Source organism: Candoia aspera, chromosome 14 (assembly GCF_035149785.1).
Source record: "Candoia aspera isolate rCanAsp1 chromosome 14, rCanAsp1.hap2, whole genome shotgun sequence".
Classification (NCBI taxonomy): domain Eukaryota; kingdom Metazoa; phylum Chordata; class Lepidosauria; order Squamata; family Boidae; genus Candoia; species Candoia aspera.
The window spans coordinates 18,501,557-18,527,750 of NC_086166.1; the positions used below are offsets into that span (position 1 = coordinate 18,501,557).

The 26,194-nt window shown below is 48.2% G+C and overlaps 1 protein-coding gene across 1 annotated transcript; it reads left to right on the forward strand.

The window, feature by feature from the left end:
- Nucleotides 1–2,338: 2,338 nt before the first annotated feature.
- SLC5A11 (solute carrier family 5 member 11) lies at nucleotides 2,339–26,194 on the forward strand. Its single transcript, XM_063315015.1, has 15 exons — nucleotides 2,339–2,615; nucleotides 4,817–4,888; nucleotides 5,638–5,742; nucleotides 7,223–7,282; nucleotides 9,555–9,659; nucleotides 13,317–13,422; nucleotides 15,021–15,101; nucleotides 15,189–15,394; nucleotides 16,464–16,599; nucleotides 18,363–18,470; nucleotides 21,662–21,812; nucleotides 22,290–22,458; nucleotides 22,586–22,801; nucleotides 23,615–23,786; nucleotides 25,392–26,194. Exons 1-15 carry the CDS (start codon nucleotides 2,481–2,483, stop codon nucleotides 25,625–25,627), a joined length of 2,058 nt encoding a protein of 685 aa, XP_063171085.1. The 5' UTR covers nucleotides 2,339–2,480; the 3' UTR covers nucleotides 25,628–26,194.

Consider the following 26,194-nt stretch of genomic DNA (forward strand, 5'->3'; position numbering starts at 1 on the left):
CCTGGCCCATCCCAGTGCCTGGTCCCAGGACGGCTCCCCCTTGGACGGTGGTGCTGGTAGTTTTCCTCAGGGAGACCGATGTCAAAGGGATCTGTTTTTCTGTCCCTGGTCAGAGCAGCAAGTAATGTGCCTGAAGCGATGGTGTTCCTGAATATTTTCAGATCAGCCTGGCAGGACAAAGCCTCCAGAGTTCCCGAGAGTGACAGAGCTGGCACCTGGGGGCTCCTCCAGTTCCAGGCAGGCCACAGATAGATAAAGGCGCCTTTGCCAGTCTGGAAAATTGTGTCAACATGCAAGGTGATGGGTTGGCTCCCAGCCTCACCCTCAAGTACCTCCTTAAGCCACAGAGAGAAACTCGTTTGTCTGCTCTCAGAACTCCCACACAACACAACACAACACAACACAAGGTGACTGGAACAGGACCAGCCTCCGAGAAGCTGTTTTCTGGGCTCTGCTCCCACACTGGGACACAGCAGATGAGAGGCCTGCTTATAGGGGGAGCTCTCTTCCTGGGGTTTCACCAGCCTGATCCTGGCCCAGAGAAAGAACAATAGGTGTCTTGACAGCTAGACCTTCTCACTGGATCCCAAAGTCTTCAGCAAAATATTTACTTTATAGAGAAAAAGGCTCCCTGATTTCCCCTACCTAATTTAAGGTAAGTCAGTGAGGGAAGAAGTTGCTAAATGTTTGGATGAAGTTTTTATTATTGCTTCAAATGTTTTAGGGCTGACTCTGTACCGCAGCCCTGGGAATGCTTGGCATTATGCCATCCCTTAGAAACAGACCTGGTTGGTTAATCCTGTCGTGTCTGCTTTCCCAACAGCAACAGCAGTTCAAGAGAGGAACGGAAGGGCTGGGGGTGGTGGTGGTCCCTTTTGTTGGGTGTATTCAGGTGGGGGCTGGGGGTGCTTTAATTCCTGCCCTGGGAAGTGGTTGGCCCTGACGAGGTCCAGATCCCCTTCCATCTCTAGGGTTCTAGGTCCCAGCTGGTCATGGCTCCTCAAAGTCTGGTCATTGCATCTAAAAACTAAAACTAAAAACTCCTCAAGTTCTGGGAAATTGTCATCTTTAGTGCTGGACAGGGTTGCACTGTCCCAGACAGACCCGGTGCGTAACTTGGGGGTCCTCCTGGACTCACAGCTCCTGCTCAAAGAGCAGGTGGCAGTCGTGGCCAGGAGGGCCTTTGCTCAACTTCATGTTGTGCGCCAGTTACGCCCCTTCCTGGCGTGAGAGGCCCTTTGAATGGTCACTCATGCCCTGGTCATCTCCCGTATAGAGTACTGCAATGTGGTCTACATGGGACTACCCTTGAAGAGTATCCAGAAGCTACAGCTGGTCCAGAATGTGGCCGCGCGGGCAATCTTGGGTGTCCCCAGGTTTGCACATGTCGCACCTTTGCTGCGTGAGCTGCACTGGGTTCCAGTCTGCTTCCGTGTCCAGTTTAAGGTGTTGGTCATCACCTTTAAGGCCCTACATGGCATGGGACCAGGATATCTGAGGGACCGTCTCATCCCTATTACATCGACCGCCTCATCTGGTCATGCAGGGAGGGCACATTACGGACCCCATCTATAAACAAGTTTCATCTGGCAGGGTCTCGGAAGCGTCCCTTCTCTGCAGTAGCTCCCGCCCTTTGGGACATCCTTCCCCCAGAGGTGAGACAAGGCCCCTTGCTCCTGGACTTTCAAAAAAGGTTAAAGACCTGGTTTTGTAGGCAGGCTTGGAATGGGAGGGGGAATAGCCACACCTGGGGATGGCTAGAGCCCTCGAGTGATTTTTGATGGACCCATTACACTCACGGACTGATAAGGACTCTCAGCCATCTGGACTCCATTGTATTTTATTTTGGTGTATTTATTGTATTTGTAACTTCTGATTTTAACTTCATTTTTACTGTAAACCGCCCAGAGTCCCTCCTTGGGAGGGAGATGGGCGGTGGTAAAGTTTGATAAAATAAAAATAAATAAAAAGCCAACCCCTGATGACTTGACTAACTTAGGAAAGCGACAGCTCTTTGGTTGCTCGTCAAGACGGGGCAGATGAGTTTCTAGGCTTCCTTGCAGCTACGGCAGCATTTGCCCCGGTTGCACAGCTTCGATCTACGGATTACATTTGGTAGAGCATAACTGAGCTCCAGGGGAATGAACTGGCCGAGTGGAGGCATTCTCTCTCAACATGCCAACAACAGGCCCGTTCTCCTGGAGTTATTTTTTTTCTCTTGCTGGACTGAAAAGCAAATAAACCCGGTCAGAAGCAAACAAAGCGACCTTTGCATTTGCATCCCCTCAGTCTCCCGCAACAGCCCAGAAACAGAACTCCTGCGGGGCCGGAGCGCGGAGCAAGGGCGCCCGGCAAATGGCCCGCCGCGTTGCTCGGGACGGAGGCTGCTCTCCCCGAAGCGGCCGGTCCGTGACTCGCTCTCTTTCTCCCGGCAGATCGGCGCGTCGGGCGGGCGGGGCAGCGGGCCAGGGCGAGCGGCGATGGAGCCCGGCGGTACCAGCCCACCGTCCGCCCCCCCGGGCAGCTGGGACGCCTTCCCCCCGCGGACCTTGGAGGCCGTCGACATCGTTGTCCTGGTCTTGTACTTCGTCTTCGTCCTGGCCGTGGGGCTGTGGGTAAGGGCGGCGGCCGGGGGAGCCGAAAGGCTGCGTGCCTCGGCGGCGCGCTCTCTCGCGGAGGCTGCCCGACGTAATCGAGGCTCTGCCTGGGAGCCGCGGGGCTGCGGGGGGCGGGCCATCCGAGGGTCTGGCCGGCCTTTCTTCGCCTCATAACCTGAGCCGGTATCGGGACGGGCCAGCAAGCACACGCTCCCGTTCGAGACCCAGCCGGGGCAGGCAGGGCAACCTCTCCCCGGCGGGCGGGCACTTCCCTTGCGCCTTTCTCGGCCGCGGCGGGAGGCCGCCCGGCGTGGCACAGGCACCTGAGCCGGGGATTTTCCCGCAGATGACTGTGTTTGTGGAGGCTGGTTCTGTAAAGCCCTGTAAAGGGGGGCTGCCGGTCGAACCTTGGGACACGAAGAAGGGCCCAGCAGCTAGAAACCACTTACCCTTGAGGGTGTGTGTGTGTGTGTGTTCTTTCCGGCCAGTGGTGTGTGTGTGTGTGTGTGTTCTTTCCGGCCAGTGTTCACTCCTGGCTGACTGCCTGGACTTGAGTAGAGCAGCAAAACCATCCTTTTCATAGGCAGACGGTCCTGGAGGCCCTTTTTTGCCCCATTCCCTCCCCACCTAACCAGCGGCGTCCTTGGATGGTGGCTGCAACTGCACAACTGTGGCTGCCACCTTGACGTTTTTGACCCCCCTCCACAGATGCCTCTGCTCCTGCTCCTCAGTTGGGGGAGCACACCTGTTTTTTTGCTCCGGGGCTGTTCTTGACATTAGCCAGAGGCAACATTCCAGAAGCAGAGATGGGCCAAGGCAGGACAACACCTAAGTGCAATTTAATTTAAGTTTATCTTAAGTTGCAGTTAGGTCAATTAATTCATTTGATTGCTCTTCATGTGTTCAGCAGTCTCCCTCTTCTGTCACATTGACTGCCAGCTCTGGGGCCAAACTCCTCTGGGGCCATCTGGGTCTGCAGGAGGCCCGAGTGTCCCTGGGTGTCCCTCCCTCTTCTAGATGCCCACCTGAGGTTCCTTTCTTGCCATAGAAGCTGGGTAGCAGCTCAGGGATTGGGTCCGTGGCTTGTTCCTTCTCTGGAGGGCACACCACACGAGCTGGTGCTCTTCTGGAGGAGGCCAAGAATAAAGAGCAGATCAACTTGTTACTAGAAGTACAGTGACCCTGTCTGGGAAAAGTTCCATAAGATCTACCCCATTAAGCAAAGCATCTCCTTGTAAATGCATTAGTATCCCACTTCATGAGTTCTATGGCCAGATCCTGCTTCAAGCAAAGTGCTTTGCCGCTCCCTCCCCACACACAGGGTTTGCAGAGATTAATGGTTGTTAAACATGCCTCAACTCCCTCTCCTGCTATGAAAGGGAGGCTTTGTAATTTTTGTGGCATTATTCATCATCTGACTAGCCTTGTAGTTCAACTTTACAGGACTGCAGAGTTCTGTGAGACATGATTCCTGCTCTTGTTCAATGGAATCCAAGAACTCTATATTTTCTCCTGGCACCCTCTGCCAGGTCACAGTGCCAGCCCCTTGGCCTAGAGCCTGTCCAAAGCAAACAATCGAATCATCACATTGTTTCATGGCTCCAGGCTGTGGCTTCCAGGCTCCCTCCAGATGGGATTGCACAACTGAGTAGGCCAAGGCTGCTCTCTTCAGGCCCTGCTACGCTGCCAACTTAATGGCACGTTGTTACACACAACCAGCCTACCAAGTGGGATGTATCCTGCTTCAAATGTATTCTAAGGGATGTCCCTTCCAAATAACTCTGCCCTGTCTCTCTTCCAGGGAAACCTGCAAACCTCTGCCTTCTGAAGATGCCCAGGTGCCACTCCCTACCCCAAGCATCTTCTCAGCTGTTGCTCTGTAGTCCATCGTGGCCCAAATTTCTAAGTCAAATTGGTTCGTTGACTGGGACCTTTTCCATGAATCAAAATCACCTGCCTCAATGCTGGATATCTGACAGTAGGAAATGCCCAACTTGCCAGCTGAATGTTTAAAACGGGCGCCTCCTTGTCCTGGCGGAGCCCTCTTCCTCCTTTGCATCTGTTTCAAGATCACAACCCAGGAAGCCCCAGGAATTAACCCAGAGTGAAATGGGACCCGCTTCATATTAGCTTCTGCTTGTCTGATCGGGGGGAGCCTTGTGGTTTATGGAATCTTTCATATTCTCAGCAAATAAACTCACTGTCTTTTAATATTTCAGTCAATGTGGAAGACAAAACGAAGCACTGTCAAGGGCTACTTCCTAGCTGGGGGCGAGATGGTCTGGTGGCCGGTATGTCATCTCCAATTTCAGCATGTATAAAATACTTTGGTTCCAGAGCGATTTGGGTAGGGGGATTATATAAAACTTTTTTGAACCTCCCAGTCAGTCTGGACTCCAGGCCACTGCCTGAACTAGTCCCTGCGGTTTTCTTGGCAAGATTTTCAGAAGGGGTTTCCATCACTGCCTCCTCCTTCCCAGGGCTGAGCGGGAGTGGCTGGCCCAAGTCACCAGCCGGCTTCATGCCCGAGGCAGGACCAGGACACCCAGTTTCCCAGTCTCTAGCCTGGTGCCTGTAGCCATTACAGCAAACTGGCTCTTGATACAAGACACAGACATGTGGTTTCGTTCTCTGTTTCCTCTGCTTTGAAAGGCACCAACTGGCCTGGGCTGCAGCCCCAAAGAACCTCCTTCCATGGGACGGTTCACCCAGACCCCAGTCTGAGGGAACTGGGGGAGAACCTCTTCGCCAGCAGGCTGCTCTTGCTGAGAGAGTGTCATGTTGCCAGATGCATTGTCTGAACCCGTACAACCAGGAGGAGCTGTGAGAGCGTCAGCTTTTCCTGCAGTGTCAAGCGAAGCATCACAAAGGAGAGGCAGGGCCTAGCCCAGGACACAGGATCCGGAAGCCCTTTGAGCAGACTTGGTGCAATGCCCCTGCCAGGAGAGGCTCTGCACTCACGGCAGGTCTAGAAAGCACCCCGAGATCCCCCCCGCCCGCCCCGCCCCCCCCCGAGCTGATTCCTGGCTTCTTTTCACAGGTGGGGGCTTCCCTGTTTGCCAGTAATGTTGGCAGTGGGCATTTCATCGGCTTGGCTGGCTCTGGTGCGGCATCTGGAATTGCTGCCACAGCCTACGAGTGGAATGTGAGTATCACTTTTATGGCACTCTTTATGCTGGGGGGCAGGGCGCAGGGGGCAAGGTCTGCCCCTAATCTGCGGGCACATCTCTCTCTCTCCTGGGCCTGGCTCTGCTGCTGCTGATTAACGGATGAGACTTTCCCACAGGGGCGTTCAGAGAGGTCAGCGAAGGAGCCGCTTCTTTTGGTCCGAAGGCTGCCCCTCCCCTCCTTCCAGCTCTGGTATCTTGCTGGAAGTCTCTGGGCTGGGTCAGCGGTTGCACATGGGGATATAAAGCTGTCCCAAGTAAATGGAACATTTAAACTTTGCCCCACTTTTCCTTTGTGAGATATGCTCATGTTGTGAAATCAGCATTCCCAGAAAGCTGAATCAGGAGCCCAGATGAAGTGGGGCATGGGGCTAGCGTGGTCTGGTTGAATCTGGGAGCTTTGTGGATAGGACTAGGAGAATTTTTGAGGGGGTGGGGTGGGGGTTGGATAGCATCTTTAGTTTGGAGCAGAGAAAGAAGACTGCTGCCCCACCCAGTGTTCCCTCCCCTCCACCTGCCTACACCTTGGGAGAGCTATCTGCAAATCCCTGCCACGGCCCAAGGATTAGTAGAGAGATGCACTTGGAGCTTACGAGGAGGATTCTCCACAAAGGACAAAGTCTTTGGAGAAACAGCGTCTTGTGAATCCTTTCTCTTGCCTTCAAAACCCACCTTACGTCGCTCACTCAGATAAAGAGGTTAGAAGGCAGCGGGAGGGTGGCGAGAGCAGGACATTCGCTAACGGCAAGCCCTCCAAGCCGCCACACGGCCAGATTGGGAGCCTCCCTTTCTGTGAGCGGCAGGAACCCTTTGGGCAGTCCTTGAGATGTGCTGGTGGACTGTCCACACAGAGAACCGCCCCCACATTGGTTCATCTACTTGGGCCTTGGTAATGCCAGGCTGCCCCCCTCCTGGCATCCGCTTGTTTTGGAGCAAGGGGTATTAAATAGCAGCCGTGCCAGGGGAGGGGGGCAAAAAAAGCCCTGCCTGTGGGGCAGCTGCTTTGCAGTGCACCAGGGGTACCACCCTCCAGTTTGTTTCTGGGTCCCAGAGCAGGATTATAACTGCACAGCCCCATATGGTTGTGGGGTAGAAGGTGCGAATGTCGGACCTTCATCAGGGACTCGGTCACCACCTAGAGAGCCTGGACCGGTGGGGGTGGGGGAGGACTGTCTGCAGCAGGGCCCTAGTTTGGCAAGTCAGTTGCATCACCGTTTAGCTTTTCACACTCCGCTAAGTGAGTGTTTCCTTTTCAAAGTCTGCTAAAATGCCGCAGATTGGTTGGCGGTGGCTGCCAGAAGGATACCGCTAGACCCGCCAAATGTAATCTGGATTTGCTCATGTAAACCCCTCGGGTTTTGTCCCACCGCCAGATTGTGCTCCGAGGCGCCTCTGTAGATCAGCAGGTTTTTGGGGGAGGGGGCTCCCTTCTTCCTAACGCCCTGTGGTCTCTTGTAGGGCATGTTCTGTGTCTTGGTGCTGGCGTGGCTGTTCCTTCCGATCTACGTTGCAGCCGGGGTGAGTCACTTGGCCTCCAGAAGGCCCTCCTCTGCCCCCACAGAAGCTCTGTGGATAGGCGAGCCTTTGTGTCCTCCTTGATGGCACCCGATGAAGCAGCTGCCCTTTCTTCTGCTCTTGCCCTCAGTTTGAGAAGGATCGTGGGCAAACTGGCAGTGTGGAAGCGCCTCTGGGACTTTCCTCCCATTCAAAGGAGTTAGAAATGTCCTTCCCTTCTTGAAACCAAACCCCCAGAGCAAGCCCACGCAGCCTCCTGGCCCTGCTGCGAGGACGGTTCCCCACCGTTTCCTGAGCACGCGTCTGCTGGCCTCCCCCTATATCTGAGCATCTTTTGAGGCTCCCAAGGTGGCCTAAGGGGCTCCGGCCCCTCTTATCCCACTTATCCCACAGGATGCTGCATGCAGGCAACGTGGCCCCTTTGGAGCTGGCCTGACATGCCACAGTTGGTACTGAAGGTCTGGTTCTGCTGGTTTCCATCACTCACCTCTTCTCCCACTCCTCAGTGCTCAGTGCCTGAAGTTCTGTGGCATGCGTGGCAGGGACCTCCCTGGCCAGTGGCCCCTGCCTGCATCCTGGCTCCCTCTCCTCCTGCTTTGCCCTTAGGGCAGTTTCCAGCTGGCCGCTGGCTGCCCCTTGGCTGCCCAGATCCAGGCAACTGCTAGATGGCAGCCCAGAGATATCCAAACTTTGACTCTTGGCTGTCACCTAGTGGCATTAGGTCAAACAGTCAAGCTGTCGGCCTATATTTATTTATTTTATTTATTTATTTTATATCCCACCTTTATTATTTTTATAAATAACTCAAGGCGGCGAACATACCTAACACTCCTTCCTCCTTCTATTTTCCCCACAACAACAACCCTGTGGGGTGGGGTGGGCTGAGGGAAACTAAGGTGGGACTAGAACTCACCGCCTCCTGGTTTCTAGCCCGTTGCCTTAACCACTAGACCAAACTGGCTGTAGTTTTGATTTTAAAAAAAGGTTAATTGGCCAATGGGCAATGGGAAAGAAAACGAAAAGAAAAGAAAAAGAAAAGAACTGCAGGACACAGAGCCATCAGAGCACTGGGCCACTTGGAAAAGGCTGGCATGAGGTGGGGGGACCACCAAGCCCAGCTGGTGGTTGGAAAGCTGTTCCTTGAAGCCCTGTGGATGGTGATGCTGCATGGACACCTTCCGAGTGTGCTGTAATGGCACATGGGCGGGGGGGGGGGAGCAGCAAGATCGCCTGCTGGCTTCAGGAGGGGAGGGGACCCTGGCAAAGCATCTGCATGGATTTGGCCTTTGTATTGTTAGAATCACTTCATGATGGCCCAGAGCAGTGTTTCTCCACTTGGCAACTTTAAGCTGCATCGAGTTCAGTTCCCAGAATTCCCCAGCCAGCTATGCTAAGCCTAAGCCTAAGCCTAAGCCTAAGCCTAAGCCTAAGCCTAAGCCTAAGCCTAAGCCTAAGCCTAAGCCTAAACCTAAACCTAAGCCTAAGCCTAAGCCTAAGCCTAAACCTAAGCCTAAGCCTAAGCCTAACCCTAGATGCTAGTGTGCAAGGAGGAGAAATAGGTACTTCGGTTTTCCTACAGATAGCAAACGATCTTAGGGTGAGGAGGGATGTCAAACAGAGGCAGAGTCTTCTCTCCCATCATTTAGTCCCTTATTTGAATTCATTTGAGAGTTGCTGATTATGCACCCCAGTTTAGGGGTGCATTTGGCCATCCCATAATTTTACAAGGGAATGCAAGCAGTCTTGTTCCATAAATAAAAACCCTTGATTGTGGAGTTCATAGGAGGACTGTATTTTCTGCAAGCTACTTTGCGGCTGGGGGGGTGGGGGAGCAGTGGTTGGCATCTTCAGTGGCAGAGGAAAACTACTTGGCATGTGCCCAAAGCATACTTTTAACCAGACTCCCTGTCTCTTTTCCAGGGCTCCAGGAGGCCCCTGGTGGTCAGTCAAGGCTATTATTCTATCTATCTATCTATCTATCTATCTATCTATCTATCTATCTATCTATCTATCTATCTATCTATTTTAATCAACATCTCTGGCCACCCACTTGCCAGAGTGACTCTGGGCAGCTCACAAGACATTGAAAACAATTGCCAACCCAAGCAGGGGCGAGTGGGGGCTTCTGGTCCTGGGCAGTGGCAAATCCAAGAGGCGAAGGGTGAGGGCTGCGAAGCAATCCATATCACAGACTGTTTTGCATAAACTCAAACAATCCCCAGCAGATCAGAGCTTTTCTTTCACAAAGACCCTCCATCCTTCTCGTCCTTTCCAGGTTACAACCATGCCAGAGTATCTACAGAGACGGTTTGGTGGCAAAAGGATACAGATCTTCCTTGCAATTCTCTACTTGTTTATCTATATATTCACCAAAATTTCAGTAAGTAAGGAGACAAGAGGAGACAGAACAGAATTGGCTTGGAAAGAGTAGGTCAACATAGGCTTAATAAGTGATTTTGATGTTTCTCTTGTATTATGACCACGGTAGAGTGACAAACCAATGGACACAGGAGGGAACTAGGGAAGTGCTGTGTTTGGGATCCGAAGCCTAGAAGGTGCTCAGAGCCACTGTGGGTGCGGAAGCCGCATCCGTTGGTAGCTTCTTTTCGAAGGCGCGTGTCTTCCTCAGTTCACTCTGCAGCCACACTATCCCAGGGAACGCCCATGTGAGTTAACAAAACACCCACTGGCTGCAACCAGGCACTTGGTTGTGCGTGTGGGTGTCCTGTTGGCACCTCTTTAACTCAAACATGAATTTCCCTGGGATCACACGCCCACCCCTGCTCGAAAGCCCCATTTTGGCCTTGGATGCGAAATGCAGCACATCCCTAGAAGGAATGATTCTGAGTATGGCCCTTAGCTTGTCTAGAACCCTGGAGGCTGCTGGGTGATACCCCCAGTGCTAGATCAATTTAGGGGAGAAGATTTTTGGCTGCCTGCCTTGTGGCTTTGACACAGTGCATACTAGGCCCAGATCAGTGGTTCTCAACCTTTTTGAATCCACAGCGCAATGCTGAATATAGCGGTAGTTCTGTGGCACACCAGGAAATTATTAATCATACATACATATTTTTAAACGTGTAAGACATGGTTCAAGAGGAGGTTATACAGTTTTTATTAAGTTATATACTTAGAATATAGGAAATAAGGCAAAAATCTCGTGGCACACCAGAAACAAGCCCATGGCATACTGGCCTAGAACATCCCTTGACAAAGTGACCCTTCAGATTTTTTATATCTGGAAATGTCCTCTTGCCGCAAGTCTTCCAGAGTCGTGTCCCTGATCAGGATGCGAAAGGAATCTAGGATTTGGGCCGTGGATCCATTCCTGAAAGTTTGCAGAGGGGGCAGATTTGCTCATAACATTTCCACTGAAAGCTGTTTTCTGGAAGGCTTCCAAAAACCATCCCGCAGACATTACACCGGAGAAACTCTAAGGATACAATATTTCATCTAAGATTTTGTTTGTAGTTCACATCCATTACTTTTGTTAGCTTGTGTGGCATCAGGCAACCATTACTCAAGAAAACAAATGTTAATGAGTAAAAAAATTTGTTGCTTAAAAATGTAGTCACAAAGTGTTGGAGTTAAAGCTTTTAATCTTTGGCTGCGTGTCTAACTAAGTAGGCCTGCGTCCAGAATCTCCCTCCTTATCTAATTTGTTTGTTGCTGATTTTCTAGTGTTGGTTTCCATCTGTTTCTTCTGTTCCTATTTGCAAACCTATGCTCCAGATAGAGGTGTAATGGAAATGCCCACACTGATGGGACAAGTGTGTGGACAAGCAGGCACAGAAGATGACTTATCCCTCTCGTTTAGTCATTTACTCTTCTGACTGCTCACCTTTAATGAGTAACTGGCTGCGCTTTTGCTCCAGTCATTTATTAACGACCGATGGCACCTGGTCCCAAGAGAAAGATGCTACTTCAGCTGGGTTAGCTATGAATTGCAACGTTTCGTTTCTGCCCAGAATGTACAAAGTTTTGTACTACCAAGTCCAGGTTTTATTCCCTGATAGTTAAGGGGTTGCAGATGTTTCAAACTGAGCTTTGGAGGAAACAACTGCAAACCCATTGCAAGAGGATGGCTGGGTTACTCTCTGATGGCAGAAGAGTTTTACCTACAAAACCAGGGTTGTTACGTTCACCCAAAACCTGTGCCAAAGTTTTGAATTACTTCTGACCAGTTCTGTTTGATCAAGCCTGTGTATTGTTCACCTCCCCTCCAAAGTGGGTAGCCGACATGTCCATAAATAGTGTTCTGTTCTGCTGCTTTACTTCACTGTGGCTACCTTTTGTAATCCACAGTTAAGGGTTTAAGAGATTTCTAATCAAGTTCAAAGGAAACATCTAAAAAACATCCAGCGTTGCTCTGTTCATCCAAATGATGGCAATATTTTGTGCCAGTTTTGTACCATTCAATCACACCCACACACATTCTTAGGTCCAGCTTGGAAATAATTGGACACTGAATAAGTGAAAGTTTTTTCTTGTAATATTTTGTTTGGAACTCATGGGCTAAGGAATCTCAACAAATGTTCTTTACTTTCTGTGTAAATCTATGTTAGTTGTGATGTAAAAGAAGAAAAGGTGCAAATGCTTAAGCCACTTCTAAATGCATCAGTATATAAATAGACTAAGGAGCAACAGTATCGAAATATGTTTTAGTTCTGGTAACAGTGGCGATCAATTCTTTCAGAGTTAGTAACAGCTTAACATAAATGGTTTAATCTCTTCAAATGTTACGTATGTTTAGACATTTAGCCTTATAATCTGGTACAGCCACAGTGAAGCAGAAAGAGAGGAGGAGGAAATCCCAATCAATAGTTCCAATATTGACCGTGCAATTAATAATTATTGGGCTTGAAACAAAGGTCAGACCCAGTATCCTTTTAGACAAGGATTGAGAAGAATAATTATTTAGACTCTAAGCCCTAGGCTAATTCTTCCTCATCGAGTTCTTAGGGCATGACCAGATGCCACAATTTTCCTTTGGGGTGGGGCACTACCTAGTTTTGAAGTGATGAGAAGGATGGAGACAAGGCCCACAGATACTTAAGTGTTCTTGTTGCCAACGCTGCAGTATGAAGGCTGAGAAAAAATACTTCTGTGTGACTAGCCCGGTCTGAAATCAAATGCGAGATCCCTCCAGCCATTCTAGGGCAACCTCGGTTCACCATCGAGCTTCATGATACTGTCTTCACCTGAGCTCCAGCCTTCAAATAAGCCATCCTTAAGTCATCCTTTGCTGTTCCATTACTGTTTGCCTTTTATCCAAAACATTTTTTGCCACGGATAAAATCTGGCATACTCAATCATTCTGCCAGTGGTGTGGTCAGTTGGCCGACAGGCATCTGGCTTTGAGGAGAGATTAGCTCAACGAACAGCTGGGGAGGCTGTGCAGATCCAGTGCCCCCGCCACCAACACCTGGCAGCTGGGGGCCTTTTAAACACAGGCTTACTGCTTTTCAGAAGAGCATAAACACGTGTTTAAAAATTGCCTGATGTGGTAGCCGATAGAGGCACCTAATGCACGTCCAACACTCATGCTCTGAAAGGGGTGCTCAGAAGAGCCACACACTCTGGCTTAAGAGCAGCCTGACTGGCAGGTGCACAGGGGGAGGCTGCATTGTGCAGCAAAAGGCCTCCCTCTTTGATGAGCAAAACCTGGAGGGTGTCTTGAGAGATGGCTAAATCCAGCTGTCTGGTCATCTGTCAGAATCCACTTCCTCTCTGGCCCATGTTAGGAGAGCAGCTATTGGGTATTACCCCAGTGGCGGGTGACATTTGGTGGGGAGGATGATGCTTACCTCTTTAATGTGAAGTTGCTCAAATTGGAAATAATTTTTTAAATAAATTGTGATCTCCCAGGGAACCCCTAGTGACCTCTCGCGGAACCCGAGGGTACCACAGAACCCTGACTGAGAAACCCTGGTTTAGGGAATACAGCACAGCATTTGGCCAGCTCCCTTCTAATTTGGGCCGGCCCTGGTGAGATGGTCATTGAGGTTTAGATATTACTCATTTCTCTCTCCTCTAGGTTGACATGTATGCTGGGGCTCTCTTCATCCAACAGGCCCTGCACTGGGATCTCTACATAGCAGTCATTGGTTTGCTGATAATCACTGCAATCTACACTGTGGCAGGTAGGTTTTAACCCCACAAGGGTAGAAGTGGGTCTTCTGCAGTTATTTCAGAACCAGGAGTCACCTGGAGGGAGTTTAGGGGAATGGTCGTGTGGCTGTCCTATCACCTAGCTTCAGGCGGTTGAGGCTTGACTGATGCATGTGGAGGGAGAGCATGCACCTTTAGAAAACTTAGTCACATGTGGAGTTTACCTGATCAATATGTAGCATGTGATTAGGTGATTCCCTTAATATACTGGAACGTTGGTTAAATTCTGCCTCATGACCATTGGTTCTTCTGTGGGCTTCAGGAACTTTCTGACATTTGTTGCTTTTTCGCAAAGCTCATTTTGCCCATGGTCTGCAGCCCAACTGCCAGCTCAGAAACATAGTGAAGGGGTAGCATTTACAACTATGTAAAATATTGGCCACATAATGAGAAGACAGGACAGCCTGGAGAAGATGCTGATGCCGGGGAGAGTGGAGGGCAAAAGGAAGAGGGGCCGACCAAGGGCAAGGTGGATGGATGATATTCTAGAGGTGACAGACTCGTCCCTGGGGCAGCTGGGGGTGTTGACGACCGACAGGAAGCTCTGGCGTGGGCTGGTCCATGAAGTCACGAAGAGTCGGAAGCGACTGAATGAAAAACAACACAAAATATTACTCATGTTGCATGTTTTATAAAAATAACTTGGATGCACAAACATGCTTTTCAAGAAAGAAAATATCAACATATCTGGAATAACTTCTGGGTCACCTACAGAGCAGGAACTGTCCTTACTCATGACAGGAACAGATTGAAATTTCCAAAAAAAAAAAAAGGATTATTCTGTTCTGGCTTTCTTTAGAAAATATCACCAGTTTTCATCTTCCTTTGCTTTGAACTCTTCAGATAACTGATGTCCTGAAAGTTTCCTTCTTTTAACTATTTAAAAAGTTAAAAAGACTTGGTGTTCAGCTGCATACTTTTGTGTACTGCCAGGGAACAGTTTGTTAACAAGTAACACAAAAACACAGAAAATTAAACTACATGGTGAAGGCGAGTGAAAGGCCAGGCATGATCTGTTGCTAGACCCCTGACTGGCTTGAGGAGACGGGCAAGGGCTCCTAACCTGCCAGGCTGCCAACCACTTCTGCTCCCCAATCCCTCAAAGGTCGTTTTAAAATGAGAGCAAGAGTGAAATCAGGTTCCCACTGACAGCTGACACAGGTCCTGCAAAAATTGTCCCCCCGCCCCGCGTCCACTCTATGCAGAGGGCAATGAAATTGTTCCTTCACTTTCCACGGTCCAGAACTGCTTTCCAATTGGCACGTCTTCCCTGTTTGGGAAGTCTTGCTATTTTAAAAATAGCAAAATCAAATATGGGCTAGTACTTGTGCAAATAATCAAGTGTGTGGTATTCTTGGCTTGGGGTTCTCATTAAAAATACAAACAAGGAGCCTTCAGAGAAATCCCCAACACCTCAGTCGTAGCTGAATTAAAGCAACGGCCTTCTGACAGGTATAAAATGAACTTTCGGTGTCTGGGAAGTTTGGTTTCCTTTAGGTTTCTGGTGCTTGTCCAGAGACAGTTTTTGGCACAAGTTGGGCCCCACTCTGGCACTTGCTCCTTTCTGCAGGTGGCCTGGCAGCAGTGATCTACACGGACACCCTGCAGACGGTCATCATGTTGGCTGGTGCGCTCAGTCTGATGGGCTTCAGTGAGTACCTTGCGGAGGGCCTTCAGAATTGCCTTTCCTTTGGAGTCTGCAGGGGGCGGCTGACCTGGTCCATTCCGACCTTTCTAGGCTTTGCCAAAGTTGGAGGCCTTGAAGACCTGAAGAACAGATACTTCAAAGCCATTGCAAGCAGCCATAATGGGAACACCAGCTGTGGCTTGCCAAGAGAGGATGCGTTCCACATATTCCGGGACCCTGTCACGTCCGACTTTCCCTGGCCAGGAGTCCTAGTTGGAATGACCATCCCATCCCTGTGGTACTGGTGCACAGACCAGGTAATTCGTCTTATTAGCTGCACTTGCCTTCTGGCTTAGAGGAAGAGAAATCGCTGCCATGGGCCAGGAAGAGGTACTGTTGCTTTAAGGGAGCAACTCATAGCGGGATTCACGCAGGGGGGGGGCGAGAAAAGACGTGGCTGCTTTAATTAGTAGCAGGGGCGTGTGCTTGAGAAAGTTTACAGAACTTCTGAAGTGTGGCAGTTGAAATATCTGGCATAATGGGAACAACACTGTCGTCCGCCCACATCTTTATACGCTATCATGGTAATAATCTTGATACATGTTTGTAAGCCGCCCAGAGTCACATTTTGCGAGATGGGCGGCTATATAAATTTGGTAAATACATACATAGATACATACATACATGCATACTCCTATTGTTGGCTCCGGACCATGATCCATCCTTAGTGGGTGCTCTGAATGAGCAGCAGCCATGCAGGTGACACCCCTCCCCTTTTCCTGGCTATGCAGAGATTTTAATCCAGGACTCCCACAGTCGAGGCCAACGCAGCCCACCTTCAGGAAGGAGCGCGCACATGTGCATCTCAATAACTGCCACCTATTTCAGGTAGAGGGCAGAGGGAGCGGCCGCGAAGGACAAGAGGAAGGGCTGCTGCCAAGTCAGATACGCGGGGCTGAGCCCAGGCCAAGGAGATAACTTGAGAAAATTTCTCAGACAAGCCCCCCCAATCCACACAAAGATAAAGGGAGGGAGGGGGAAGCACATTCAGACTTGCAAGGCTCTGTTCCTGTAGGTTTACAATAAAGGTATCCTGATCCAAATGGCATTGGTTTCTTAGTCTGGTCTACTTTGTTGGGCTGACATTTGGATACATCTGCATCTACCTTCAAGGCTCCAGATTCAGAGGTGTCCACAGGGTATGGTCAAAAAAGTCAAAGCACGTGAAAAACAGGCAAAGCTTTGACTGCATCATTGTGGCCACCATCTTGACCTTTTTTGACCACACTCTGCAGACCCCTCTGCCTGGACTTTAAAGTTGGTGTGGTGTGGGAGGATGTTCTAGGCAAGGAAGGAGAAATTGATGCATCTCTTTTTCATTTGAAGGTCATTGTTCAAAGGTCTCTCGCGGCAAAGTCTCTTTCTCATGCCAAAGGTGGTGCGCTGTTGGCCTCCTATCTGAAAATCCTGCCTCTCTTCATGATGGTTTTGCCTGGCATGATCAGTCGCATTCTCTTTCCAGGTTAGCTTCCTAGAATAAGGCCTGTCTTCTCCGACTATTTCTTCCTGGGTTCATCCAGGCTTGCCTAAAACCAAGCCAAATCAGCATATGAATGAAAGTGTAATTCACAAAAAACTCAAATTCTTCTTTTCTATATGATTTTTTAAAATATAGAAGTATTTGTTCTGGCAGTGAACCCCTCTCTTTTCCTCTGCACACAGTTGCGATAGTTATCCTGTCTTGTTTTATTATAACAAAGGAATGTTGGCCTTTTTGCGTTCATTGCTTATTTAACTATTGGTGATTATGGTCCCTCTCTAGGTTCACACAACATTCAAAACTAGCTATGTGGATTGCTTATTTCTGCTTAAGATACCATGTGAACTCGACCTGGGTTCTTCGTAATCTGTATAATTTATTGTGCTGAATGAACTCAGGCAATTGTGGGTTTTTTTAATAGACTATGATTAAGCAAATTATCCAATTTGACTAAGCATGATGTGCAAATGTGGTCACTCAGTTGGGTTCACACATTAAGCTATGGTTTGCTTAACCATAATTCCCTGGAAAAATTGCATTTGACTGGGTTCATAGGAAAAGCTATCTCAAAAACAAAAAATCCATATGGCATCTTAGAGTGAAATGGGAACCTGGCCACTGTGGAGAACCAGGCCTTGGTGCTCCTGAGGAGGACTTGCAAGAGATGGCAAAGTTAAGTATGAATGCAGCTTGCCTGCCAGCAACTTGGGCTGACTGCCAATACACACCCCCAGCAGAGAGAGCTGCCCTTGAGCATGTTCAGAGTGATCACAGTCCCTCCCTCTGCTGGTTATAGAAATGGTTATAGAAATGGTTGGTTGATTTAAAGCAAAGGATGGCAGAAGAAGTCCATCAGAGGCCATGGAGTGAGACTGGGAAAAGCACAGGATGCTGTACCTGAGTTCTTCTCAGTCTGTGATTAAAGTTTGGAATCCTAGGTCAAAGGCAAGCCCAGGTAATTGAAGTAGAGGAACGGTTTGCTTCAGACAACTGCTCTTCCTGTAGAAATAAATAAAACATGTAGCCAGGAATTTGTACTATGTTTATGGTTTTTGTTTTCTGTGCAGTAGTTAAGCCTCATTTATTTCATGTTTTTAATTCTCTGCCCAAGTTTCTTTAAACCTTAGCAGTCATTCATCCTTCAGGCTGTGTTCACTCAGTTGTACCTGCTGCATCCCGTGACCTGGGTGGTTTGGTATTTCATTCCTTCAGTATGGAATGTTTTAATATTTGCAGATAAAAAGAGGTTTTACATTTTTAGAAGTGAACTTTGATTTTGTTTATCCCCTTTGAAATTGGTCTATCTCCTAAGGGAGAAGGTCTGAATCTTCTAGATATCACAGGTAGCCAGGAGTTGGCTGTATAGAAATTATTTCAGCATTTGCATTTTGCTCTTCTAACCACCACAAAGGCAGTTCAGGATGTAAGAACTCTGATTTTCACACCCACAGGGGTTAGAGAGTAGAATGCAGGTGAGATTCTTCTCAGGAGATAGGCGGTAACAGCAGGAACTACCAGTCTCTACCCCAGGATGGTCTGGGCTGCGAAGACCCAGAGGGCTTCCAGAAGAAGAAGGTTGGGGCTCCCAGACTCCCCTCCTGCAGGCGCCAGCCCTCGGCGGTCCTTTCCACTCTGGTCTCCAAATGGCAGCCCCAAATCTGCTTTCTAATCAATTTTTAAAGTTTTCAAGTTGTCCAGCCTTCCTCCCACCCCTCGTAATGCTTTTTTGTTACACCTGGTTGCAGATCTAGTGGCCTGTGCTGATCCCAAATCCTGTACAGAGATCTGTGGCAATCCATCTGGATGTTCTGATATCGCGTACCCCAAACTTGTCATTGAACTTCTGCCACTAGGTAAGGGACTTCTCATCGACCCAAATAGGGATGTGGCTGACAGGGAGAGCTGCAATATGGCTCTTGTGAGCCCAGGGACTTTTGCCTTCGTGGGCCTCTCCCTCCATAAAAATGGTGGTATTTAAAATTATGTTTCATGTGATTTTCAGTATTGTCTTTGTATTTTTACAGAGAAATAGGGAATAGTAAATAATATAGGCATTAGTCTGAAATAATATTAGTCACCAGTTTTCTGATGTGTATCAAGAAAGTTACTAAATTTTAGTATACACCTGTCGGTTACAAATAAGATCTTTGCTTTGATGTTCAAACTCCGTGTGTTCTTGCCTGTTTTTCCAGTCACTCCCTCTCAGCCCAGCCCACCTCACAGGGTTGTGGGGAATATAGGAGGAGGAGGAAGGAGCGTTAGGTATGTTCCCCACCTTGAGTTATTTATAAAAATAATAAAGGGATAAAAATTAAATAAATAAAATTAAATAAATAAAAGGCATGAAAATAAATCACTTCATTTTATTCTTTCTGATATGAGAAAAACCATTTCTTTATTTCTTTATTTATTATTTACTGTGCCTATTGTGTCTGATGGATAAGTCAGCCCTGTGCAGAAAAGTCAGCAGCAGCTGGAAAATCCGTGGCAAATTGGGTTAGGGATGGGGACCCTGTACCCGAAAAGAGAGAGAATGAGGTAGGAGAAGGGGTACCGTGGGTGCCTTTCTTCAGCTCCCTTTCTTGAAAAAGGGAGCGTTCCTTCTTTTCTAGTTTTTAGGCAGGAAGATGGTGATCAGTTGCATCTAATGGATGCCATTTGCTTACCTTCCTTCCTAATGAGGAGACAGTGAGAGAGGGCTTCCACCCCCCATTATTTTAAAAATTGAACTTCACACCTGAAATGGAAGGGAGGTGAATTAACCGGCATGGGTTTGAATGGGACAGGAATCAGTGATGTCAACCCTACTGTTTATTCGCTTTAGTTCTGATATGTTGTCACTCAAAGGCAGAAGTGCTCTCAGAGCTGATGCTCACCTCGGCTCTCATGCTGTAATTCTAGATCTTTGTACTATGAGCCTGGGGGACTATTAGTTTGTGGGAATGTATGTTAATAAGTTTTAAAATGTGAGTGATCAATCAAGAATTGTCTCATCCATGAACTGCTGGGGTCCTTGGGCAAGTGACTGTTTCTTAGCTTCTTCAGTTGCAGGCTTTGTTTAGCATCAATAGCCACTGTAGGAGGCCCTGACGACGTTTAGGAGGTGGTGAAAGTTCATGTGCATCCCCATGAAAGTGAAAACCATGATAGGAAGGTTGAACACAAGGGGAACTAGAAGGAACTAAAGATTGCAGTTAAAGAAGAAGAACACTTAAATTTGATTTACTAATACAGAATGGAGCAAAATAATCTAACATTTGACATATTGAAGGGTATTTTTGAACAATGGACCCAAAAGTTAATTTTAAGCCTCTATAGATAGTCTGTGTTTAAAAGATGCTGTGGAACAGGAGCAAGTTTTACCTGACAAGATTGAGACTAATCTGAAAGTGGATGTAAAAATGCCAGGCTACAAGAATGATATGGAAAAAGATGCTACCCTGCACATACAAAAGAAACCGGCTGATGTCTTTATAATTAAAAGAGATATACAAATAACAAACCAAGAGAGTGACCTGGATAATCTTCCTATATCAGCTTTACAAAAGAGGCTTGTTAAAGCTTTGAAGAATTTTATGAGAAGGGACAAAGAAAAAATGAAAAGAAATCAAGTTCTATGACACTATTTAAAAAACTAAAGTTCAAGATTGTTAAAAGTAAAAGGAAGGAATATAATGTTGGTTTATTTGATCAAGGTTAAAATAGATATGTTATCTCTAGTAACCCATAATGGACTTTTGTTGATCAGGACTGAAATGATGAGGTTTTTAAGGATTTGTTTGTAGATAAGAGATGGGATATGGGAAAAAGAGATCATTTGTTGTGTTTTAAGAGAAGGTGATAAGTTAGTAATACTGTTTATACTTGTGATGAAGGGGGAAGTCACTTCTTTCTATATTTCTTTTCTTTTTCTTTACTATATTCTTATTTTTTTCTTTATTTTCTATTTTCTTTTCTGCACCGTTTATTTCTTCTTTTTTCTTTTTTCTAGTTTGTATTAGTTTTTTATTGTTGTAGTAATTTTTTTAAAAGATTGAAAAGAAAAAAAAGTATGACTCGAAGATGAAGGTTGGAGCATGTATTCTTAGATAGTTACTCAATATATATAGCCTGAATTTTCCCAATCTCACAAAGAACTAAGGGCCAAAACAAGAGTGTCCGTAGGATATGGTCAAGAATGTCAAGAGGTAGGTAGGCACTAGGTAACATCCCCAGTGCTGGTGAAGGTGGGGTTTGCTCCCCGTTTCTATGCAGTAGCTTGCCCTGCCAGTGTTGGTGGGGGGTGGTTTTCTCCTTGGTATTCCTTGATTAGGGTATTGTTTTCTGCTTGATTGTTTGTCTGGTGTTAATCCCTGCTTATCTGGGTGTAGCCTGCTGGAGAGGATGCGTTCCGGTCTTTTTGTTTCCTTCTTAGCTTTTTTATTGCCTCTTTTGAATGGTGTGTAAATGTGGTTTATCTCTATGTGTCTGTTGATGGCTGATTTGTCTGAATGCCCAGCTTCCAGGAATTCTCTGGGGTTTTTGGATTTAGCTTAGCATGGGATGCTCACAGTTTCCCAGTTGAAACTATGGTTGAGTCTGTCCATGTGTTGTGAACCCCACACTCTCTCGCACTGATGATGTTACCTAGTCAGGTAATGAAATGTCTGCAAGCAAACAGCCAAGCTCAGAGAGCACCCAGGACTCCACAATCTCTCATGTGTTTAACAGACAGACCCTCACAGCCTTGGAAGGGGCAGCAGGGCACCATATATGCCATCATGGTGAGCAAATGAGAGACTTGCTGTTTAGGACCGGATGGAATAGCTTTCAATTCTGGGATTCTGTATGTCAGTGACAAGTAACTGGATTTTTTTTCCCGCTTTTTCAAATGAAACAGTTCCTGATTTTATTCTTTTTTCCTGGAGTTGGATGCAAGCTATCACTTAGCAGATAGCAAGAACCTTCTGAGTCTTTTGGGGTCCTGGGTGGGACCCTGGTGGCTCTGCTCCATGTAAGGAACGTTCTCATCCAGGCTCACAGCAGCCTCTCTTTTTGCTTCCAGGACTAAGAGGGCTTATGATGTCAGTCATGATTGCGGCGCTGATGTCCTCTTTGACTTCAATCTTCAACAGCGCAAGCACCATTTTCACGATGGACCTTTGGCGACATCTTCGACCTCTGTCTTCAGAATGGGAGCTCATGGTTGTTGGCAGGTAAGACTTCCCAACCCATGGTGCACATCTAGCAAGAGTCCCAGGAGTACTCTACTCTTAGGAGGTAAGCGGTAGCCAAATAAATGACTGAGTGAGTCCTTCTGTAAGGGCTGAGCCTGCTCTGAAGATCTTTTTGAAGGAAGCGCTTCGGCCTCCAGGGTGGTAATCCGAGGAGTTGGGTCTTCTTCTGGCTTCTGCAGGGCAGTGCTTCAATGGGTGCCTCAGCATTAATGAGCGGGCTCTTTAAAGCGGTGGCAGCTTTCCCTCACACTCACCCAGAAGCCTGAAAAAGCTCAGGATTGTTTAGCAGAGGAGGGTTGTGCTCCAAGGCACTTCTTCCCAACCATTTTCAGAGCACGCTCAGCCCACCTCTGAGTTCTGAAGCTTCTGACGAGAAGCCCTCCATTCACCCCACCCCCATCCGCTCACCCCCAGCTTGATTAAAACAAAGTGACCAGGCCTTCCTTCTCAATACAGGGTCTTTGTCCTGCTCCTTGTGGTCATTTCAATTTTGTGGATTCCGCTCGTGCAAGCGAGCCAGGGGGGGCAGCTCTTCATCTACATCCAGACCATCAGCTCTTACCTGCAGCCCCCCGTGGCTGTGGTGTTCATCCTGGGATGTTTTTGGAGGCGAACAAACGAGAAGGTAGCTCCCGCTCAAGCACTTTTGGGCAGCCTGTAAACGCTCGTGGTTCTAAAATAGAGGGCAGCTGGTTCTGGGGCAGAGTTCTTTTCTTTTAACCCAACATGGTTCCTGTTCTTTTTTCCTTCAGGGGGCATTCTGTGGTCTTTTGGTTGGGATGGCCATGGGCCTGATCCGGATGGCTTTGGACTTTGTCTACATGCAGCCCAGGTGTGGGGAGCCAGATGCCCGGCCAGCTGTGGTGAAATACGTTCACTACCTCTACTTCTCCATGATCCTGGGGGTGGTCACTCTGATCGTGGTGGTGGCTGTCAGCCTCTTGACGGAGCCCCCCCCAGAGGAAATGGTATGCACATCTAAAGGGTTTGGCCCTTTTCGCTCTCATTTGGAATGCCCTGCTTAGAGGGATCTGACCACCTGGGGTAAAATTAGTCAGGAAGGGTTTGACCTACAGTTGCAGCCAGGTGTATAGAACAAACGCCTGTTTTGATAGGAATATTTTTCCTTGACTTTCCTCTGAACCGAGCCGCACAGCCTCAAGCATCATTAAATACCAGAAACAGGAGACTGCCTGAATTGCCTATTGAACAGCGATGCCTTGTTCCAGAGAAATCTCACGGTTGAGGGATGGGTGTTTCTATAGAGAGGTAAAAAATACAGTGCATCCATGAGAAATCTGCAAACTTGCTAGTCCCATGGACACCTGTTTTAGCAGAGGCCAGGGATTATGCAGAACTTTTAAATTTTCTCAGTTTTAGCTGAGCTGTGCATAACCGTAGGGCTCTTCCCCACTCACCTTTTGCGCTCCTTGCCTCACCATCCAACCCACACCAGACGTCCGCGCTGCCACAGGAGTGTCCCTGAAGGCTCTGTGCTTGGACTGGCAAGTCAATGGTGGAGCACCAAACCCAGTTGCTGACAATGGGAAACCACCTTCTCTGGTTAGTCCTGTAAAACTGTTGGTGCAGCATATCCTTTGGAGCAGGAGTTGAGCTGAATGACTTGCCGAGTTAAATGGCTTGTCTTTCCACGATCGCCAGAAGCTGCACAGCGTCATGGGGATGCCCTGGACTCAGCCTGTGTTGCCCTCTGCACAGGGAATGACTTGGGGTCAGTGAAAGAAAGCCGTTCTCTTGAGCGCTATTTTTTGTCCAAACAGGTCAGCCGTCTTACATGGTTCACCCGCAAGGATGCCCCAAGAAAGAACCATGCTGCCATTGCATCTAGCTGCCCCTTATCCATTCCGGTCAAAGGGATCCATGAGGGTGGTCCTTCTCTAGGGCAGCTGGAAATCACTGATGACCCCGAAAACTCTTGCAGAAGCAGTCCAGGTAAGAGACCCGTCTGGGACAGTGACCGAATCTTTAACTGGATGTGTGCGAATAGTGCTGCTGCGGAGGAACTCTACGTTGACCTCGTTGTTCGAAGTGACAGACCTCCGTAGCAGAGGGCAACTGGCCAGAGTGCCTTGCTGGATGTGGCCCCCAGTCTAAAGTATGCTCCAGTATTTGAACTGATCAAGGGGAGCCATGCTTTTTATTCAGGGCAGCAAAACCGATCGGTTGAAGTATCAGTCCCAAGTTATTTTAGCATTGTGCCCCCCCATTCTCCAAAATGAAAGGTACGAGAAAAACTATTGCAGAGAAAATGTTCCTGACAGGCAGTGAAAAGGGGAAGGCTCAAATATGTTTCCTGCCTCCCACCCCCCAGGCAGGCTTGATCAGGCGAGCTTGTGCCCCCAGACTCAGACTGGTGGGTTTTCAAGTGTACAGGAATCAGGAAACCAGAAGGACATTTGAAATAAGGCTGGGCAGAGCAGAATCCCCTACGGCAACCCACAGCTGGTTTGCTTGGCCTCCAAACTTTCAGATGGGGGAGGGTCACTTCCACTGTTTGAAGGGATGCTGAGATGCAACTTTCTGGGGGCAAAGTACGTCCTTGGCTCCAAAGCTCTTCTAAGCATCCCACATTTGGGCTACAAAATCTCGGATGCCCTCTCAACAGCTGCAAAGAGGTTGAAAATTGTACATTAATATTAGAAGCCCTACATCAATGTTCAGAAATCCCCAGGGTTAGGATCGGAGGGCCAGCTCCTCAAAACGGAGCTCTTGAGGAGAGGAAGGGAAATTTCACTGTCTTGTAGTGGCCCCTAGAGGTGATCCTTGGCAAAGTCCAGGAGATCCCTTACAAATGGTGTGGGGCCTCACAAACCTTTTGTAAATATGTAAAAGTTAAATTAGGAAATTAAATCTACTAATCTGAGATTTAACATCTAGAATGACAGATTCTGGGATCGGCTGCTTTTTTTTTTTTGATGCCTTTGAGTCAGTGCTGACTCCTGGCGACTGCCTGGGCTGGTCCCTGCAGTTTCCTTGGCCAGGTTTTTCGGAAGTGGTTTGCCATTGCCTCCTTCCCAGGGCTGAGAGAAAGCGTCTGGCCCAAGGACACCCAGCTGGCTTTGTGCCTAAGGCAGGACTAGAGCTCATGGTCTCCGGGTTTCTAGCCTGGTACCTTCACCATTTCACCAACCCTGGGTCTCAATCTTCTGTAATGATTCCAGAATGTTAGTTATCAGTGTTGTATCCGCTTATGAACTATCAAAGAGATGTTGTAACAGGTGGCATTTCCTTGAGAACAGAAAGCGGTCTGGGTCTTTCTCTCAGGAGATGATAAGTTAGTTGAGGTAAGAAGCAGTAGAATACATGTTGGGGGGCAGAGCAGGTAGTGGGGAGCAGCCCTCCTCCAAAGACTTCTGAAAAACGAGTGTTTTCTGTTGCTCCTGTTCACCCTGGCAGCCTTGGTGTTATGGGCAGTTTCCCATCCCAGCTGTATTGTGTTGTAAGAGCACCCAGAATATGCCAGCGAATGCCAAATTTTGAAAGAGGGACGTTTTGGGTTCCTCGTGGAGTTCTCACTGCTGATTGTCTCACCTGTAGGTCCTTTGGACAAGAAGCAGAAGGAGAAGACGAGGTCTAAATTAATGGGCGTGTTTTTGTGGGTCTGTGGGATGGAGAGCAGAGACGCACAGACGCCTGGGACGACGGCTGAAGCCAAAGTAGGGGCAGCGGCCAGGGCTTCAATCGACGAAGCTCCCCTGGTGAAACACATCCTCAACATCAACTTGCTCCTGTGCATGAGTGCGGGGGTCTTCCTCTGGGCCTACTTCGCATAGCCTTGGGCTCTGCCAGCCACGGCAGACACTCTTGATGCTGCTGTGGCTCCACACTTGGGAATGGCGTCAAGATCGAGGAGGATCAGTGAGAAAATGAAATAATGAATCTGCACAATACGTATTTTTACAGTCCATAGGAAAAAGGGAAGACTTGTATGAAGAATTCTGTCTTGGCTGTTTCATGGTTGCTGAGTAAAGCCCAACCCCTTTGTTATAAACATTGTACAAGCAGCGCATGTAAAAAACGAGCAGGACTTTGTGCAGTTGCAGCTGCGCTGTAGACTTTTTCGACGCCCATGGATGCCCCTGGAGATGGAATCATAGACGGACTACATCCCGCGGGTTGATGGAGCTCAGAAGGGGCCAGATGGTGCCCTTTGGGGGGAAAGGCAAGATGGAAACCGAACTGATGATAATAAAAGCCAGTGGCAACAATGGCATATTTTAGGCGACTGACCCATCCTTCTTGGAATATGGAAAAATATTTGATACAGTCATATCTGGATGCGATTATATGCAAAGTTCTGCTGCAAGTTTGCTTGGTGGCAGAATGATGTTTTAAAAACA